This window comes from Aquarana catesbeiana, linkage group LG01 (genome assembly GCF_042186555.1).
Source record: "Aquarana catesbeiana isolate 2022-GZ linkage group LG01, ASM4218655v1, whole genome shotgun sequence".
Taxonomy (NCBI): domain Eukaryota; kingdom Metazoa; phylum Chordata; class Amphibia; order Anura; family Ranidae; genus Aquarana; species Aquarana catesbeiana.
In genome coordinates, this window is record NC_133324.1 from 685,503,782 (window position 1) to 685,524,871 (window position 21,090).

Sequence of the window (21,090 nt, forward strand, 5' to 3'; positions counted from 1 at the left end):
CAGCGGATCACTGAGAGGGTGACCCAGCTGCCGGTCCAAGCATCTGGGTGGATCCTGACCATGTGGTCAGGAACTTTTTAGAACCTGGACCGGCTGAGTGATGTCAGCCCACAGCGGACTTTAGCCCATTGTCAACTGAAAACAGATGACAGAAGTGCAAAATAAACTGCACTCCTACACAAGAAGTACAGCCAAAATAGCTTTGGACATACTTCTCCCTTAAACATTAAGAACTGAACTGAAAGCTTCTATCAATGCATATTACTTAGACTTCTTTTATTCAGCATTCTTCAGAACATTACATTGATGCATCAATGTGTACTGATACTTTCCTAAACACTGACGGTCTACATTTTCTATTTTTAGGTATATCCAGCAGTCAGCCCCTATGACCCCTGCACCCTTTTTTAGGGCAACTGTCTTTTCAGGGACATAGTTATACAGTATATCATGGCATGTTTATCTTCAGGAACACTCAGAACATAATAAACAGAAGTTTACAAATACAATGCATAACCAGGAACCAACTCTATAATTTAGCTTCACTGAATTTTTGAAATTATTATTCTTATACAGGATTTATTTAGCACCAACAGTTTGCACAGTGCTTTACCTTGTGAGGGCAAACAGTATGGTTACAATACAATTTAATAAAGGAGGAATCAGAGGACCCTGCTCATTAGAAATTACAATCTAACAGGGAATAATTATTTACCAGACCATGCCCTCTGCAAACTATAATACTTAAAACTTGCCAATTCTGGTAAATTCTTTTAAAAGTCTAAATTAGGGGGTTGATTTACTAAAAGCAAATAGGCTGTTTACTTTGGAAGGGAAATTAGTAAATCAACCCCACAGTGTAAGCCACATGCACAGATCAGTCACATGTATCTTTATATTATTTTTTATTCCCCGCCCATACTATAATGATATCTCTGCCATGCACAAATTAAAAGAGATATCAAACCCAAGAGCAAACATTTATTATATTGCAGCTTACCAATTCTTAGATGTGATAGTTGCATTCATTTTTTAGGCTTTCTTCTATTTTGGCCTCTTTCACACATGCGGACCATTCAGGTCCGCCTGTCAGTTTTTCAGGCAGACCTGAACGGAAACTCCATGTACCTCTATGGACCGATGGATGTCCGCTGACATCCGATCCGCTCCGCTAAATGCAGACGGATGGAAACCCTATTTTCCATCCCTCTGGCGGATCGGATCAGATGAAAACGGACAGGCGGTCCGTTTTCATTTGATCCCTATGGAGGAGAGTGGGGCTCTGACAGGTCCGCCCCTGCACAGTGAGCAGAGACGGACCTGTCATCCGCTGACTCAGCAAGGATCAACAGGTCGATCCCTGCTGAGCAAGCGGCGTTCGTCAAAATGGACAGCCCCTTGTGAAAGGGGCCTTTCATCTGGTAATCCAGGCAGCAAGTCTGTTATTTTTTCCCAGAACAATCTCTCCAGCAGAATGTATCAGTTTACATGGATGAGACAAACCATTTTTTACACTGGCAGGGATGATTAAAATTATCGGCTTTTATTTATTCATGCAAAACCTTTATCCCAAAAGGAAAAAAACAACTGTTTGCTGTAACTGCTTATAAAGTGTGAGCTGTGAGCTTCATTTGGTTAGTGGTTCTAAATCTGCAAATAAATTTAACACCCCCCACCCCCAGCCTGACAATGCTGCTGTGCCTCCTGTTCTCATTCCTCCAGAGTTGTGTCCCACTAACACAGGAGTTGTTTCACTGGCCAGATCACCAGGTCAAAACAGAGGGAAAAAGCCAAAGAAAAGAGAACTGATGCAACCACCACATCTAATGATTAGTAAGCTGCAATATATTATATTTTTGGTTTTGGGTTTAATACTGTTTTAAGTTGTGAGGACTCTTCTTTGCACTCATGACAGAAGCCCTTTTTCTGGTGATGGCCACATCACCTTTCATTTTAGCCTTTTTTTAAACCTTTTTTATGTTTAGACATTTTTGTAGCACCAGTTTATTCACAGAGTTTTTTCTAATGGTAAATAACCATAAAGGTGGAGAACATAGAAGGACATGACTAAATACCTTTTATTTCTAATCAAAACAGACTTCTAGTATATAATTACACATGCTCCAACATTAGATGAGATTTATTGGTGACAATCTGTAGAACAAATCGACTGCATGTTTGCCATAAATGTTTGCTTAAGGAAAGTGCAATTTGCAGCTAATATTGACATGATCATATGGTCGATTTTTAACTGAAATTCTGTGTTTGCAAAAGCGATTGCTAGTGGAATTAAAAAATGTCCCTATATTTGCAGAGATAATCAACATGAAAATTAGAATGACTTTGTGAATCTTTGGGTAGCAGATCCTTTATTGATATTACCAGGTATTATATGTCGTATTCTATTTACTAATTGACTATGTCATTCTATGCCTTTACATATTTACTAACCAGTTATATTGCTCTATCTATTTGAGTAGGTAGACTTCTTGAAGGTCACTATATATTAAATGAAAAAAGTACATAAAAGAATGTTATAATCTGTTATACATAATTATCATGACATTAGATACGTATTTACTTGTATGTATTTAAACGTAATTTATTAACTATATCCATATTTATAGCATTTACCAAACAAGCATTTCCTGACAGCACTTTTTTCAGACTTAAAGCGGAACTTAACACAAAAAGTTTCACTTTTCCGCCACCTGCCCCCTCCTCTACCATATTTGTTGTTTTTTTTTGAGGGAGAGAGTACTTAGTTATGACAGGTAACCCCTACCACATCCGCTCTGACCACCTAGGTGATCAGACGCAACCTCCTGAGACATGTCACAGGTCCCAGAAGCTGCAGGATCATTTAGCACAGCGCAGCTCAGACATGAGCAGTGGGAAGCCAGCTGTGAAGCTGTAAGGAGGCCCTGGGGTTTGAAGACCAGCAAAGAACCCGTCAAAGGACAGCGCTGGATCCCTGGACAGGTAAGTGTCTGCTTATTAAAAGTCAGCAGCTACAGTATTTGTAGCTGCTGACTTTTAATTTTTGGAAACCTGACTGAAGCTCCTCTTTAAATCTGTTGAAGTTTGAATTTGCTGATGTACTTTTTATGCTCTGGAAAAAAAAGACAACGCAAATCAAAAAAAAATCTGAGACAAAACAGAAGTTGTGATTGGATGACATCTAACAATATGACACTAACACTATAGATGTGCTGCAAACTAATTAGAGAATGAGGGTACTAAATCCTAAGAGGCCTTGTTATAGCTAAAACACAGTCACACAGTTCTGAGACTATGAAAGTTAGAAAACAAGCTCCCAGTAATCAATAAAAGTCTAGTTGTCAGGAAGAAGATCCAGGAATGTGCTTTATCCCACAACCTCAATGTCTATTGTCCCTATTGCCATCTATTGTTGTTACGGAAGTATTTGGAGGTGTTAAATTTCACTTTACCAAATGGTATGCTTTCCAGAAAAACCACACACACACCCATACAACATGGATCAGATTTAACCATTCCTATCTAGGAATAGTAGTTTAAAAAACATTTACAGATGTCACAGAATGCGCACAAGGGCTACTTTTTCTTCAGAAGAGTAGCCAGATGCTATGAGATCTGGACTACCTTCTGATTATTTTGTTAACTGGCCTGGTTTTCAGTTAGCAGAACTGGTTGATTAGATGATTTTCCAGTTTCAAGGCTGCAAAGACATTTAAAGAGTATCCGATATCGCCCCTCTTTTCTTATCCCTCTGGCTACTGAAACCAAATGAATCACAGAAAACACTTTATTAAACCAATGATAACAATACTGTGGTCTTGTTTATCAGTCTTTTTTAATCTGTTGAGCAAGGTCAATTCAGGAAAATAGCTGACAGTAAAACTGTAAGCACTATAAAGCTGGCCATAAATGGGTAGACTTTCAAATGAAAATTCTTAGGATAAGAAGGTTCTAAGAAAGTTCAGGGTCAGCATTTGTTTTCAACCGCAGTGATGCGAAAATTCGAAGGAGCAGGTATGTGGTTTTTGTTTGGTAAAGTCCATTCATTCCAGAATCAAATGTTAAATGCAAGCAAAATATTTTGAACAACATCCAAATGTTCTAAAATTTTCATATGAATTTTCCAAAAACTCTTCATAAAAATTTCGTTTGACATGCTATCCATCTATGGCTAGCTTTAGATCCCAATTTGTGCTTGGGATTACTTTCTGATAGTTAGTTTTGTGTGAATTTTCTGTGAAATGATAAATGAATAAATAAATCACATGAATTACAGGAGATTATATCACAGAATGAAACATTACATTTAGTTTAACTATTTACTGTAATTTAATAATTTCTACAAATGTTTGTTTATTGTTTACCCATTTTTGGTGCTATCATGCTATTATATTCTTCACTCCCAGAGGTCCTTCCACATGCACTCACATTTACAGGACTCCTTCTGGCATACAAACATGTACGTACTATCACCCAACCCTTCCTCTTACCTCCTCTCAAGCCCTTCTACTTTCTAGCTCCCTCATCATGTTCTCCCATGTTCACATCCATGACTTCTCCAGAGCCTCCCTTATCCTCCGAAACTCTGTCCATCTATCTTCTGTTCTCTCTGCCTTTAGGTGATCCCTGAAATCTCATCTCTTCAGTGAAGCCTATCCCACCCCGACCTAACAACTGAACATTTACTTTCTCCATTACCTTATCCCTCCTTTTTGTATCACATACCTCTCCCTTTAAGATTGTAAGCTCTCACGAGTATGGCCTCCTAACCCTTTTGTATTGTATTGAAACTACACTGTCTCCTTTTATATTATAAACTATTTGCACTATATAAATCCTGTAAAACAATAGTAAATATAAATAATATGAAATACTGTGAAACACTTCATACACATCAGTCTATCTATAATTACACTATGACAACCGCATGCAGTCATTGTGGGGCTACCAACCTCAGCATAAAATATATAAAATATCAGGCAAAATTACACACATATGCTGCATCATCAGCCCACAACGCCTTACCGTTTTCTATTAAACTCACTTCCATTTTATAGCAATGTCACCAGCAAAATACTACAATGACATTAATGTGGGGCAAACCAACAAAGTTTAATTCTTATCACTGTTAGAAAGGATGCCATTTTATATATCGTATTCCAAAAAGGTTTAAAGTGGCTGTAAACCCTTACAGTGAAGTGACTGACCTCAGGTGATACACAGAGATTAAACAAATCCTCCTATATAAGTTGTACATGTTTATCTGCAGTCTTCTCTTCTCAACATTTATTCAAAGTCCAGAATTTATAAAGCTTGGCTGTACTGCCATAAAAAGGGGGAAGAGAGCTGAACACAGCTCACAGGAACAGAGTTAAGGCAGTCAATCAGCTGGAGCTCCCCCAACTGTCACCATTTTTCTTTTGGTGTCAGGAAAACTTGTCAGAAGTGACTCATACAGATAGCAGAGAAACAAAGCAGCAGATAGAAATTGCACTTAGTGCTCTTAAGTGAGACAAGTGCACACTATACAGGGATATGATTTCATGTCTGAGGTTTACAACCACTTTAAATGTTGCTTAAACTAACTGGTTAGAGTATAGTTAATCCCTGATTTAACAATATTTGCTGCTACCCACAGGCAAGACTATAGCCAACTTAATCCATACTGTCGTCCTATGCCCATGGGTACTTCAAGAAAAAACAGTTTGTCTTACCTCTGAATAGTTTTGAACTAAGGCAAAAACTATTTATCTGTTAATACAACCTATAGTATATGTACCACAGTGACAAAATATATGTAATAAATGGATGTCCTCAGGAGGGGGTCTTTAATCTATTAATTCAGCAGTGGTTCGATATGTAACTCCCTACTAAGATCCCTAATCATACAGTATAAGTAGATATGATGAGCACCCTGGTTGCAAGTAGAATGAAAGCCCTCCAGCAGCTCCAGTCAGAAAACGCAAGAGACCCCACATCCCCAACTGCTAAATCACTTCCATTCTACTTGCTGGCTGTTCAGAATCTGAAATTTAAACGGGTAAACCTGGTAGGTAGCTATACACTGAACCGCCAATAAAAAAAATGTGTACAATTACTGCCTCTGACCCCTCCCAAATCTGCTAGCTGCTTGCCTTATCTGATGTCCGAGTGGAGATTAAGGTTACATCAAATGACCAATTTTAATGTTAAAGTCAATAAATACATATACTATCCTACAAATTCACTACACATTTTTTTCTGTATACTTTTTTTACACTCACACAAACACATACATTGCCATGCAAATTTCTTTTGTTTGGCATCTACATTGACTAGTGAAGTGAAATGTAAGAAGACATTTAAAAAAACACTTTAAACACCTGCCCTAACACACTCAAGTAAAGTTGTGTTTACAGTTTCTCTACTCTAGAATCAATCATTAATGCACAGCATGGTTGTCGGTACTAATGCAGATTGTTAACTATTACAGTAGGACAAGTGGAATACAGATTTCCATCTCTCCAAAAAAATAAATTAACAAATAAACAAAACATTTGCAATTTTCTGTATAATTATAAGACCCCTTTCACACTGAGGCATTTTTCAGGCGCTTTTGGGCTAAAAATAGCGCATGTAAAGCGCCTGAAAAATGTCTCCCCTGCAGTTTCAGTGTGAAAGCCCGAGTGCTTTTACACTGAGGCAATGCGCTGGCAGGATGTTAAAAAAACTCCTGTAAGCAGTATCTTTGGAACCGTGATGGAGCGGTGTATACACTCCTGCTGCAGCTGAGTTTTGCGGGTCGTTTTAACCCTTTTTTTGGCCGCTAATGGGGGTTAAAAGCGCCCCGCTAGCGGGCGAAAACCTCTGCAAAAACTACGGTAAAGCACCACTAAAAATAGCGGTGCTTTACCACTGACGGCGCTGACGCCCCAGTGTGTAAGCAGCCTAAATGTAATAAAACTGTAGTGAAATACTTGACAAGGTTAGATAAACTGAAATAGTGTGAGAAAATCAGTTTCTACATGTTAACTGTGGCTATAATAAGCTTAACAGACCCCAATCACTTTTTTTTAAAAACATATATTTACTCTGTGAAGTCAATTAAACACGCACTGTGGGCTAGCAGTTTTATTACAGTATTTTGGTCATTCATTTTTGTGACACATCTAAAATCAAGCATAACCATCAGTGTTTGCTTGTGTAAGCTAAAACAAATTAGAAGCTTTATATTTTATCAGGTCTGTCTTTAAAGGAGTGAAAAGTCACAAACAAGTAAATACTCAATAAAGGCCCAAAATGCAAGTAATGTCTCATCTACCCACCATCCTTTTCAATATATGAACATTTACCAATTTAAAGAAGACTATCATCCTCTCCACCTACCTTCTGTATTATCATCCCTATTAACATCCTCTCTTGCAATCTGACATTTTTTTTCCATACAATGCTTTTTACGAGGAACCCCCTCCACCCAGCACACACACATACACACACACACACACACACACACACTACCTAGATTCTCACAAGCAAGACTGATGTATGCAGTAGCCTGCAGCTTTCTGGAAAACCCACATCACACATCCCAGGAGGCCTCTCTACTGTGCATGCGCCATGATGCGTTATTACTGGGACAGCTGTCTCTTCTTGGTTCTTGAAGTGCTTGCACATCACCAAGGTACCGGCCACATGCACTGTTTGCAATCTGAATGTCCTAGGTTTGAAATGTAACCAACCATGCATACAGATACCTACGTGTGCCCGCCATGTGAACCTGCCAGCAATGTCTCAAAGGTTTAACCAGCTCACAAGTTTTGCTGCAAGACTTCAAAATAAGAATAAGCAGCTACTTGAAAATTCTAGAATCTTGTGGAAAGTACACATTATCTGATTTTTTTTTTCATTTTTAGTTTAGTAAACCAAGACAATGAGAATGAGAGATGCCATATATTGTTACATATCATCTGCATAAAATGTTATTTTTCTGAAAAATCAATCAATGTATCCATTTGCAGTAAAGCCTGCTATCAGTTGTGCACTGTAATGTTGATTCATGATCATGTTACATTCATAATGCAGCTGTATTGGGATGCAATAGGGTTGATTTACTAAAACTGGAGAGTTGGAGAGTGTGGAAAAGCTGGTTCAGCTGTGCAGAGAAACCAATCAGCTTTCAGGGTTTTTTTTGTCAAAGCTTAATTGAACAAGCTGAAGTTAGAAGATGATTGGCTACCATGTAATGCTGCACCAGATTTTGCGCTCTCCAGTTTTACTAAACCAACCCCAATGGGTAACAACTGACAGTTCCTCTAAGTCACTTCCTCTATGGGATACAGAACAGAAAGAGATCATTAGTAGTAGTAGTAGTACAAGTGTAATTGATGACCTCCTGAGAAATGTCATTAATGAACTTGTGAATATTCTGGTTGAATATTCTCCAATATTTTGAGTCACTGACCTGCAACAAGCAGGCTACTGAATCAACATAAACATTTGCGAATTGACACCTAAACAAAAGGTGAAGGTAAATCTTCCAATGAGGACACCTGTTCCTGTGATAACGGTCCAAGAGGGGAATTCTTTTAAATTTGGAGAGATTTTCATCCACTTCCTGGTGCATTTCCAGGGCAGGAAACACACAGGCAGATAATAAACATCAACTGACAGGTGTTTAAACCCTTTTCACTGTTTGGCCTTTTTTTTGCACACATGTTAAAATGCACATTTTATGCCTGAAGTTTACTTAAACCCCCCAAAACATATATTTCCTGGAAGCAGAGAACCTGTAGAATAACACTATGGCAGTTTTTTTATTTCACATATTTGCGCTACTGTTTAGTCTCAAATTAGTTTTAGTGCACACAAGCAAGCAAGCACCATATAATACCCGATTTTTGGTAAAATATTAAAGATGAGGTTGAGTCAAGTAAACAGATACCAAATACGTCAAACCACAAATCTGAGCGCACCCAGAAATTGCCAGAAAGCTATGGTACCCATTATTGTCCATGGGCTTTGCTTTAAATCCTTTACAGCTCATCAATTTAGAGTTAACAGTGAATGATGGCCCTAAAATTATTGCTCTCACTCTGAAATGCCTAACGATGCCTAATATTTGCAGTTCAATTGCTGTTTTCATGCAAGTATGCACTCGATGCTCATGTTTGCATTCGTATGCATATGTACAGGGGTGCTGGGGACCCCTTTTGCGCTGTATTGAACTTCAAGTTCTCAGAAAAAAAAAGATATGCTCTATGTAACTGGGCCTCCTGACAGAGACATCCTCACATTCCCTGTCATGCTGTTATTCAAAGTACCTGGTGAACAGAAAGTATATCATCATATTTATGGTTTTGATACAATACTAAGTATGTCATTAGCTGCCACTGCGAGTGAAATCTGTAGTTGCAGTTCCCAATTCAGGGGCCCTTTTAATAATTACAGAAGCAGTTACAAAAAGGTTTGTTACAGTTTTTCTGGACACTTTAATGTTAAAGAGTAACTTCAGTAATTTTTTCATCTTTCCATCTATTAAATCTTCTGCCCTTGTTGTTTTAACTTTGGATAGTAAAACATTTTTTTTCTGCCAGCAAATAACTAATACAGCCCACTTTCTGTTTCTTGTCTGGTAAAAAGCCAAGGCGTATGACATCATGCACAGCTCTCTCTCTTGCCAGGAAGGTAAGGGGGATGAGTCATAAGAGGGCCAATGAGAGCTGCAGAGCTGGAGGTGTGCCTCTGTGTAATTTAAGGAAGTGAACAGGCAGCAGCTTCAGTTGCCCACAGTTAAAATGGTTGCTGCCAGACTCAGTGGAGGGAGATTTCTGCAGAATATTTGGCAAGTACAGAATCACAGTTTATATAAAATAATACGCAAAGTGGTTGGCGGGAAGCTTCAGAACGGCAAAGATGTTTTTATTATTATGTGAGAAGACTGCAGTTCCTCTTTAAAGTGACAATAAACTCTAAAATTTACATTTTATCTTAGCATGTAAAAGTTAAAGAGCTAGGCCTGCAAGATTAAAGAGAGTCTTTAGCATCGTCTCTAACTTTCTATCTGCAGAATCTCTGAAAGAAGGAACATCTTCAATAGGTACAGTAAGAAGTTGGTACAGGGCAGAGACATCAAGATCCAACTACAGGAATAGCCCTCTTCTTTGCAAACTCTTTTCCACTGGATAGAGTTTAGCAAAGATTTGGGGGGAGTGAAAATCCTTTCAGGAGTGACTCAGTCTTTTAGACTGCACATTCCATCTGTCTATGAACAGGGAATGTTTTGTAGGATTTTGTAGGTCTTTTTATACCCAAAGGGGCATGGCGAGACGGAGGAGAGTCAAGTTGCACAATGCCAAGGCTTTTGTGAACAGAGGCAATGAGCTTTTCAACGCTAGCAAGCACGTTGCGTGAAGCTCCCTCTTTAACATAACGACAGTCCAGGGAAGAAAAATCTTCCTCAGCACGTCCAGTTCTTCCTACATATCCTCTTCATTCCCTTCTGTGCCTGCCTCTAGGACAGGGATAACAGGATCTGAAAAAACAGGAGTAGGAGAAGAAGTGGAGCGTTTCTGAGCCCTTGACAAAGATGACCTAATTGAGTCTGTAATATATCCCAGAAATTGTGACATAGTTGAATAGCCCGCTTTTTGTGTGCCTGAAATAGAACTAGAATTGGATGCTGAGACTGAAGTTAAGACCAGTTCCTGCTCTGCTGCAAGGGACACATTGTTACTCCAAAGCAGAGTGTTCTGCAGGCCTTCATGTGGGGTGAATGTTTGCCTGCGATTTAGAATTTTCTGGTCCCAGCCAAAGCTACAAGTAAGAGTATTCCCCTGGGGGGTACTCAAGAATTACAGTGTAAGAAATAGGGTAAGTGTGTCCAGAAGGAGTAAGCGGTAACCCCGTATAGACCATTCTATAACAAATCTTCATGGCAAAATTTGGGAGGAAAAATAAAAAATTTGAAAATGGGAGTCTTGTGAGCTGCTATGCTGTCATTTGTGTTCACTGGAATTTGATTAACACAAGGTGTGGCACTATTTGTCCTCTAGTGTAAAATCAAACCAATATTACATCAATCATAAATACATAAATGCATATGAATATTCGGTAAAAAAAAATTAAATTACAAAAAATTGTCAGCAATCAATCGAACTAACACTAAACACAAAAAAAAATGATCTTCAGAGACTGGGTTCTATTTAGGGGGACCACTGCCCTGGGTCTGTGTAGCACCCTGCAGCTGACTCATTGCACCAAGTGCCAAGGTGAGTGCCCATACATGAGCTTGTGCCCGAAGTGACACTGTAGGTTCTCCCCACAGTGCCAGGTCCAGGCATGGCTCCCAAGGTTTTACCGGATGCACCAATCCGGATACATTGCATCTGTGTTGATTAGAGAATTTGAAGAAAATAATAAAGAAAAATAATCAACTAGTGAAGCTGATTTTTCCCTGAAGGAGAAGAGGTCCATCGACATCAGATGCCAGCACACAACTGAGGATTCACAGAGTGGGGTAGGGTTATAGGGGAGACATCCAAAGGGGTGTGTTTTAGAAAGCTTGCCAGTGTCCAATCACCTGAAGGTACGTGCCTATAACCTATAATGGTGTTTGAATATGCTGCCTGTGCTGTGTCTTGTATTGTACAATTAACAAAAGGTACTTACAAGCCTTCAAGAATATTCTTTCCAAAAATTATTATATGTTCATTCAAAGTATTTTATGCATATTTTTTACCTGTAAAAGCCTCCCTTGTTAAGACATCCAAAGGCCCTTAGAATGCTGCTGGGCTCCACCATCTTGTATATGATGTCAGCAGCTCCAGCAGACTCAGGGCTGTCACTTAAGAGATAGTCTATAGCATGCCCCTTCGGTCATTCACCATCACCTACATGAAAAGGTATGTAGGGAGGTGAGGGAAGAGGTAGAGGAGCTGGGCCTCTCCCATATGAAGAGATGGCTATGAAAAAACACCACAAGTAAGCATTTAAATATATATTTTTTTCTTTACTTTTAGCTGCAATTTTTAAGTTGGTGCCAAGGTCTCTTTAAACATCTAGCACATATTGTTACATACCTGTATGCACATTTTCCTTGTGCTTTTTCAGTGTATCTTTGCTTCTAAACCTTTTCCCACAGCTATCAGCCTTACATATAAATCTCACATCACCTTTGCATGCCTCTTTGTGCTGTTCAAAACTGAAATAGATAAATCAAAAAATATAATTCAAGAATAAATACATAATATGGGCAACTGTACAATTTTTGTGCATGCTTTATAGAAAGGTCTTTAGTTAACTCGTGCATTACCTATATAGGAGATAAAGAAGTACTTCTTTTTTCTTGGTTAGATGTCAAAAAGAAGACTAGGAAGCTTGAAAGTGGGCATGCAAAAGGGAAGCCAGAAATAAGACAGCAGTTCAGTAATTCAAACACAAAACCTCAACGCTGAGCCGAAGGAGGTATTGCAAACGGAACACTGATAAGTCCCTGAAGTGTCTCCGGAGATGATATTCTCTGAACATTGAAGTACACTGAAGAAAAGAGAACAATTTAGCGTCTGCAAACACACCAGCAACATGCTGTATCCAACACAACAATACATCTTACACACCCCTAGGAAATACCACACGTCAATTATTTCATGAATCTAGTGCAGTAGCAATTACTGACAAGTGAATATAGGTGTTCTTTTCCAGGTTAGCTATATGCAAATGGAAACATCTAGAATTGTGTTACATGTATCTAAGAAATATATCTAAAAGACGCATATGTGAAATGCTGTCCTTAAAGGGCACAGAGGCTTACTGAAGTCCTGGGTTCAGTCTACACAATGGGTGTTATCATTATAATGTATCCATGTTCTTTTTGGTTATGCATTGAATTCCTCCTACTGTATGAAAACTAGTAGAGGGAAATCAGCCAACGCAACAACAATTTCTAATAATAGCAGCTGAAATACTGGGGGTCAAATGATCAAATCCCAAATACAACAATATAAAAGGGAGTACAGCACTAACAAAATAAAAACTAACAAAAACAATCGTATTAAAATTAGCACCAAAAAAAATTAAAATGGAGAATGAAAAACAGTCACTAAAGTCCTTATTGGAGCAAGAAGATTGCAAGAGCACTAGCAGATATCCAGTGATGAGAGTGAAGAGTTAAACATGTTCGGTGACTTCTGTGACACCCTCCACCAACAAACAGAATGGCCCCTCACCTCATGCGATGTACCCCTGAATCAATCAGTCAGGTCTCAAACAGCAATCCCATATGGGTAATAAGGTCAGCAAGCTCACTCAGCATGTGCAGTGTGATAACGGTGTAAGTAACTAGACATGGATTCCTCATCGACTCCGACAATAGGTACATGGAATAAAAGTAACAGTATCTAGTGCTCTCTGTTTTGTAAATCAAACTGTTATTTATTAAAAAATGAATAAAACTCACAAAACTCGCACTGTACCCCAGTTCTGGGATGAATTGCAATGTAAAGCGAAGTGTATCTGCGAGGATCAGCGCGGAGGGACGCGGGCGACGTCATGAACAAGGTCATGTGATATCCGTATGCGTTACGTCCCAAAAGGGGGGTGGGATTTTCATCAGCGGTCAACTGATTGATTCAGGGGTCCATCGCATGAGGTGAAGGGCCATTCCGTTTGTTGGTGGAGGGTGTCACAGAAGTCACCGTACATGTTTAACTCTTCACTCTCATTACTGGATATCTGCTAGTGCTCTTGCAATCTTCTTGCTCCAATAAGGACTTTAATGACTGTTTTTCATTCTCCATTTTAATTTTTTTGGGTGCTAATTTTAATACAATTGTTTTTGTTAGTTTTTATTTTGTTAGTGCTGTACTGCCTTTTATATTGTATGAAAACTAGACCTAGTGCCATTGTTTATTAATGTGACAGGAATATTACATTGCACAGTAAGTGGTGTAAATGGTGAACCACATAAAGGACTTCTGACTATGCTGGAGGGTAAAAATTAGGAAAATAAATATTTTTGTAGCAGCTTAAACTGCATTATTTAGTCGCCCACACAACAGGTTTTCATAAATACCCACTGTCCATTGGGAGCACCCATATAAACTTTAGTGGGTTATTAACTAACAAATCAACCTACTGTGGGTTTTTATTGGAAAAGTGTTGGTAATTATAATTATCAACTCTCAAATGTGTTCTTTTGCCCAATGGGATGCAATATACTAAATGTTATCTCATAAACCTTTCTTCTTATAAATTCCCTAAACAATCATGAGATAAAATTAGTCAGCAGCCAGTGTATACAAGATGGAATATATCTGCAGATAAGTGTCTCATACCATCCCCCTCTTACTGAAACATGATGAAAGGTGTGAGGAAAAAGAACACAATACAAAGATATAGGGATACACTAGGATAAAATTACTGGGGCATGTATGGTACATGACCTTTCAAATGACAGGCAGTACTGGAACCTTATTGGATATGTGAGGAAACATAAACAGTGAAAGAGAAAGAACAAATGAGAATAGATAATAAAATGGAGTAAAAGAGAGGGGGCAGAAAGATTTACATATAGGGTGATGTAAATATGAAAAAAAATCAGTGAACATAAGTTTATCTGACCCAAAACCAAATGTAAGGTTTTTGTAAACAATACATTTGAATTGCATTGCTTAAGTAGCTAAATATGTGTGCAAGACAGCAAATTATTTTCAACCGAGTTGTTTGCATTACCAAGACAATAGTAGAGCTAGAATCCAACCACCATACACAGTATAAAAAAATACATAATTCAGATGTGTTAATCATTTTAAAGCAGGTAGCAACATGCATATTACTGCATATTCTGTTCAATGTGTGTACCAAGGCTACAAAATGTCATAATGTAAAAATAAAGTATGATACAAAAGTATTAATTACAACAGGTAAACCAGCGTAAAAATGTTACATATCTCCTTGCACTCTTTTATGTGCGATACAAATGCTATACAGGTGACCTCTATAGCTTGGAGAACAGTTTGGGTTTATCTAATAAGACACTACAAATATCAATGATAGCATCCAGGCAAAAATGCTGTTTTTTAAATTATTTGTATTATTTATTATTATTATTGCAAACTGCAACTGCACTTATAGGCTCCATGCACACTGGATGCTAAAATAACATTATAAAAACGCCAGTAGCTTTACAGTGAGTCTTTCAACGTTTTTTAACGTTTTCGCAATAGCGTTTATTAGCGAGGCCCCTTGTTAAAGGGGGCTTCCAAATTCCGATAAGCCCCCCTGCCTGCAGATCCCCACAACCACCGGGAAAGGATTGTGGGGATGAGGCCCTTGTCCCCATCAACATGGGGACAAGGTGCTTTGGGGGGCTACCCCAAAGCACTTTCCCCATATTGAGGGCATGTGGCCTGGTATGGTTCAGGAGAGGGGGGCGCTCTCTCGTCCCCCCTCTTTTCCTGCGGCCTGCCAGGTTGCGTGCTCAGATAAGGGTCTGGTATGGATTTTGGGGGGACCCTCATGCCATTTTTTTTTACATTTTGGCACGGAGTTTCTTTTAAAATCCATACCAGACCGAAGGGTCTGGTATGGATTTTGAGGGCGGCCCCAACGCCATTATTTTTCAAAAAGTTTGGCGCAGGGTTCCCCTTAATATCCATACCAGACCTGAAGGGCCTGGTATGGAATTTGGGGGGACCCCCACGCAATTTTTTTTTAAATTTTGGTTCGGGGTTACCCTTAACATGCGCCCCTTTACAGGCATACTATAGACACCCCCCAGGTATGAAATTTAAAGGAATATTTCACTTTTATGGTTTCACTTTAAGCATTATTAAAATCACTGCTCCCGAAAAAACATCCGTTTTTAAAACTTTTTTTTGCATTGATACATGTCCCCTGGGGCAGGACCCAGGTCCCCAAACACTTTTTATGACAATACCATGCATATAAGCCTTTAACATTAGCACTTTTGATTTCTCCCATAGACAATTCATTATAGCCGCGAGTACGTTTAAATGACTTTTTTTCCTTTAGAAATGTAATTTTGACCAGGGACTGTTCTAAACACGGGAAACATGCGCTACTTTATAGGCATACTTTAGACACCCCCCAGGTACGAAATTTAAAGGAATATTTCACTTTTATTGTTTCACTTTAAGCATTATTAAAATCACTGCTCCCGAAAAAACGGCTGTTTTTAAAACTTTTTTTGCATTGATACATGTCCCCTGGGGCAGGACCCAGGTCCCCAAACACTATTTATGACAATACCAAGAATATAAGCTTTTAAAATTAGCACTTTTGATTTCTCCCATAGACTTTTAAAGGGTGTTCCACGGCATTCGAATTTGCCGCGAACAGCCCAAACTGTTTGCTATTCGGCGAACACCCGATGTTCGAGTTGAACTTACGTACGAACATCGGGCTCATCCCTACTGCTGATAAACATCCAAAAATGTGCATGTGTGCATGGACACATAGGATAACATAGAGGGGAGTTTATGGGCTGTTAAAAAAAACGTTCAAACTTCCAAAAACGGCCGTTTATGAGCTTCAGTTTGCATGAAGCCACAAAGTGCACAGTCTCTTTGCCTTTAGTAAATCAACTCCAATGGGTTACTATGGATTAGTGAACACTGCACACTGCATTGCCCAAAAACAAAGCTTGCACTTTCTTTGCAACCCTGTGTGCAGTGTACACTATTCCAGCAAAAGTTGTTTTTAGAAAAAATAATTGCCCACAACGAATACACTATTTCATGAAAATATCACTAACCAGAAAAAAGAAACAAGGTGATTAAAGGATAAGTTCACCTATTGAACATGTTGTACACTTATGCCCTGTACACACTGTCGGACATTGATCGGACATTCCGACAACAAAATCCTAGGATTGAGCACCAGCCGCCACTGCACCGTTATTTAGAGAGTAACATTTACCATGTTCAGTACCCCTCTCCCCCCCCCCCCCGGCACAGCCGCATCTTGCATTCACAGTGATCTAATGCGTCATATGGATTTGTAGTTTCAATAGACTGCAAGCATGCTGATCAGTATGCCCATAGTCTATTCTTACTCCCTCCAGCTTTCAAACTGAACTCCCATACAGAGGTGCCTGACAGTGCACCCACAATCTGCTGATTGGAGGTGAAATACTTTGCTGGCTCCTGAAGGCAAAATTAATAAATACACTTTTTTTTTTACCTGCAACAATATGTGCATTTATCTATTTTTTTTGTAAAGGTGAGCTCAGCCTTTACCTATAGAAGTCCAAGGAGCAAAGATTCTGAATAAAGTACAGTAACACATAGAAACCAAACATATTTTATATTCCTGGAGATTGTCACTTAAATATTTTTTTTTTTTGGTTACTATAGATCACTGCACTTAATACTTTATAAATTATGTTTTCATTGTATTAACAAAAAAGACTGAAGATATTGTACATCATTAAATAGCTTACAAGAGAAAATAGTGGCATGTTGGACAGTTATCAGAATAAGCATCCTGATATCTATTCAGCTTGTATTGTGCATCATTTGAAACCTAATCTGGAATATGCAGTTTGAGTTTTGGCCACCAGTTCACAAAAGGATATTGGGGAATTAGAAAGCATGCAGAGAAAGGCGACTAAACTGATAAGAGGCATGGAAGACCTCGGCTATGAAGAACGATTAACTGAACTTCATTTATTCTCCCTTCAAAAGAGACATTAAAGGGGAGATGTGATCACCAAGTATCAATACATAAATGGTCCATATAGTAAACTTGGTGCAAAGTTGTTCACGTTAACATCATTACAAAGGACAAGGGGGCACTCTTTATGTCTAAAGAAAAAGAGGTTTAACGTCCACATACAGAAAGGCTTCATCACAGTAAAAACTGTAGAAACGGAAAATATGCTTCCTCCGGAACTAGTTGTAGGCAGTTCGGTAGATTGTTTTAAAAATATGCTGCATGTGTTCCTAAGCATTATAAAAATCGTACCGTAGACTTTTGATCCACGAAATATCTGATTGCCTTAGGGGATCAGAAATTTTTTTTGTTTTCCCTATCTGAGAAAATTGGATCATGCTTTACCAGACTTTTTTGGCTTTCCCTGGATCCAGTGTTGTGTATTTATTTATTTATTTGTTTTTCTTCAAGATTAACTTGATTTGTTTTGTTTTATTTTAACTATGCTAAATTCACCTCAAGACCTATGTGAACAAGCACAGTTAAATACTGAATCCACACTTAAGCCTGGTGCACACTACTAGTCTTTTTTTCATTCCACCCAGCAAGGCTGAATGAAAAAAATAACTGACAGCTAACGATACAATGTTAGTACAGTGATCTCCCCTGCTGTGCTATTGTGTTCTAACAGAACACAATAGCACAGGGGGCTTCACAGAGGCCTCTTTCACAGAGGCTTCTTTCTCAAGGTGACAAGCCACCTTGATAATAGGGTCCATGTACAGCCCTCAAGAACCTTTGGTGTTATGCCTAACAAGTAAAGGCTTTACATGCACCTTACTGGCTTCTCCTTCATTTGTTGCCTGGTTTGGGCTGCCTATGCTGTCCCATGTACCCCCATCTTGTCTATAGGCCTTGAGCTATTGTGTGGAATAGATTTGATTACATGAGCTAAAAATCAGGGTAGAAGAATGTGAAGATTGTGTGCAGGTCATTCACTCGCTGAAGTGATACTGATGTTGAGGTTTGCAAGGCAGCTCATGGCTTTTGTCCTTTGAAAATATATTCAGGTTATAAAAAAAAACATATCAGGGCTACCTGAATGATTGATATTCACACTTAAGATACATGTGCAAAATTAGATAAGATTAGGAACTCACTGTCTTTGAAGAGCCTGTTTCACTGGGAATTTTTTCCCACAATTTCTGCATTTAAACTCCTTTTCCTCACTTGGTTTCTGATGCAAAGCTTGAAGATGTTCAGCAAGAATCTCATGACTGGGAAAGCTGGATTCACAAAGCGGGCAGTCATGGTCATCTTTATGATTACAGTGTTCTATAATGTTAACAAAATACAACATAACTGTAAGTTTTTATACAGAAATTAAGAAAATATACATAAAAGGATGAGTTTTTTTTAAAGCGCTGAATGCCAGGCAAGCAGCTAAGTGCACAACTGAATTATATAAATGGGGGTAGTTTTACCTACCAAACCATTTGTGTTTTTGGCCAGCCAGTCCTGAAATTTACACAATTTGCTAAACAACAGAGCCAAGTGGTGGCCTCTTTTCCACTGTTGCAGTTAAGCTATACAGCAGTTATGTCACCGCCTCACCCAGTGCTGGATTTATAAGGGGGCAAAAGGGACAACTGCCCTGGGCCCCCCTGCCAAAGGGGCTCCAGATTTTGTTAAAAAAAATGTAAAAATTATAAAATTATCATTAGAAAAATGAAGGCGTGTATTTGTCAGGATACGGAACAGTGAAGGGAAAAAAAGGGATGAGGGCTTCCGCCATATGTTTTACATTTTAACCTCTCATATTATTTTACTATTGTATTGTATTTTTTTTTTTTTACTATTCAAGAGGTTTGTTTTAAATTGTTTATTTATTTAGCGAAAAAGGTCCACACGGACCACAAATGAACATTGTTACATACAAACAAGAAAAAGAAATTAACATGTATCAACAGGTATATATCTTGTCACATGACAACATACGATCATTGTAACTAGCATTTGTGTCGTGTATAGGAGGTAAGTTCTTTGTTTCCTGTTGAAACTCGTATAACATCATTGTGCAAAGTTATTCTTGTGGTTACTGTTTCTAACTTTATGGAGGCAAGGCTATTATAACCCTGCTGAGCATAATTGTGATGTCAAGCAGTCCCGCTGGACCAACTCCACTTCTTTTTGTTATTTTGGATAGTTGAAAGAGATAAAGAGTATTAAGGTGTTAGAAGAAATGAAAGAAGAAATAAGACGGAGAGGGGGTAGGAATGGGAGGGGGGGGGGCTGGGGTGGGGGGGTAAAAGGTCCCCACTTGTATGGAGTGATATCGGTTACCGTCTAGATTGTGTTTGAATAACAGGTGGGCAATTTGTTAAGTCAGACTGTGGTTGTATTTGGTTGAGGTGAGGGAGTAATGCCTCTCAGTGATTGGCCTTCTGCTGAGTAAAAGAACATGTTCCACAGTTGCCACGTTTTAGAAAATGTCTCCTGTCTGTTTTGGGCTGTGAGGATGAGATCCTCCATGTTTCTGATTTCCTCAACCTTTGTGAACCAAAGTTCAATCGAGGGAGGGTGTGGGGATTTCCAGTTTAGTGGAATGCAGGCTTTAGCTGCATCCAATAAATGTCTGATCACAGATTTTTTGTATGTTCGTTCAGGTATATTCGACGCGCGTAGAAGGAAAAAAGCTGGGTCGTCTGCTATTGTACGTTCAGTGAATCTTTGGACTGTCTCTCTAATTGTTTGCCAGAAATGTGTTAGTTTGGGACATGTCCAAAAAATGTGTAGAAGGGTTCCCTTATTGGATTGACATCTCCAACATTGGTCCGATGTTGTCGGGTATAACGTGTGTAGAACTACCGGGGTTCTATACCATCGAGATATGATTTTGTAGTTAGTTTCTTGGGTTTTTGCGCATATGGAGGACTTATGTGTGAATCTAAGTATTTGGTTTCTTGTGGAATTGTCAAACTGTCGGTCCAGTTCCCTTTCCCATTTGAGAAGTCCCGGGGGGGTTGAGACTGCCGGGGGTGTAATCAGGAGTTGGTATGTCAATGAGAGAGTATGTGGTAGTACTCTGTTATCAGTACACATTTCCTCTAGTGTCGTGAGTGGTTGGTCGTTTGTAGGCGGGGGGTCCATAGTATGGAGAAAGTGTTTCAATTGGTGTGATCTCAGGAAGTCCAAGCGGAACGGCCCCGCTGGGTCAATGAGTTCTGTAATCGACTTCCATTTTCCTCCGGAGCTGAAATGCGACGCCTGATACAGGCCCGCCCCGCTTAAACAACGAAAGATCCCATCATTGAGGCCTGGGGTAAATTGAGGGTTGCCCAGTATAGGGCGTAGTGGGGAGTTTTGGGTAGAAAGAGATGCCTGAGACAGGAAGCGAGCGCTGATTCTGGCAGTGGTGCCAATCAGAGGATGCTGTTTAAT

General features: G+C 39.1%; 1 protein-coding gene across 4 annotated transcripts in view; it reads right to left on the bottom strand.

Moving 5' to 3' along the window:
• The window catches only part of PRDM5 (PR/SET domain 5), a 328,080-nt gene that overhangs the window by 241,824 nt on the left and 65,166 nt on the right, over nt 1-21,090 (bottom strand). For 3 of the 4 annotated variants that reach the window (XM_073603364.1, XM_073603346.1, XM_073603336.1), the window contains exons 5-7: nt 18,810-18,984; nt 12,421-12,513; nt 12,057-12,178 (exon numbers count right to left, since the gene is read on the bottom strand). In XM_073603364.1, coding sequence (XP_073459465.1) covers nt 12,057-12,178; nt 12,421-12,513; nt 18,810-18,984 — 390 coding nt within the window. The remainder of the gene's footprint in view (nt 1-12,056; nt 12,179-12,420; nt 12,514-18,809; nt 18,985-21,090) is intronic. The other variant, XM_073603356.1, reaches the window with a different exon arrangement.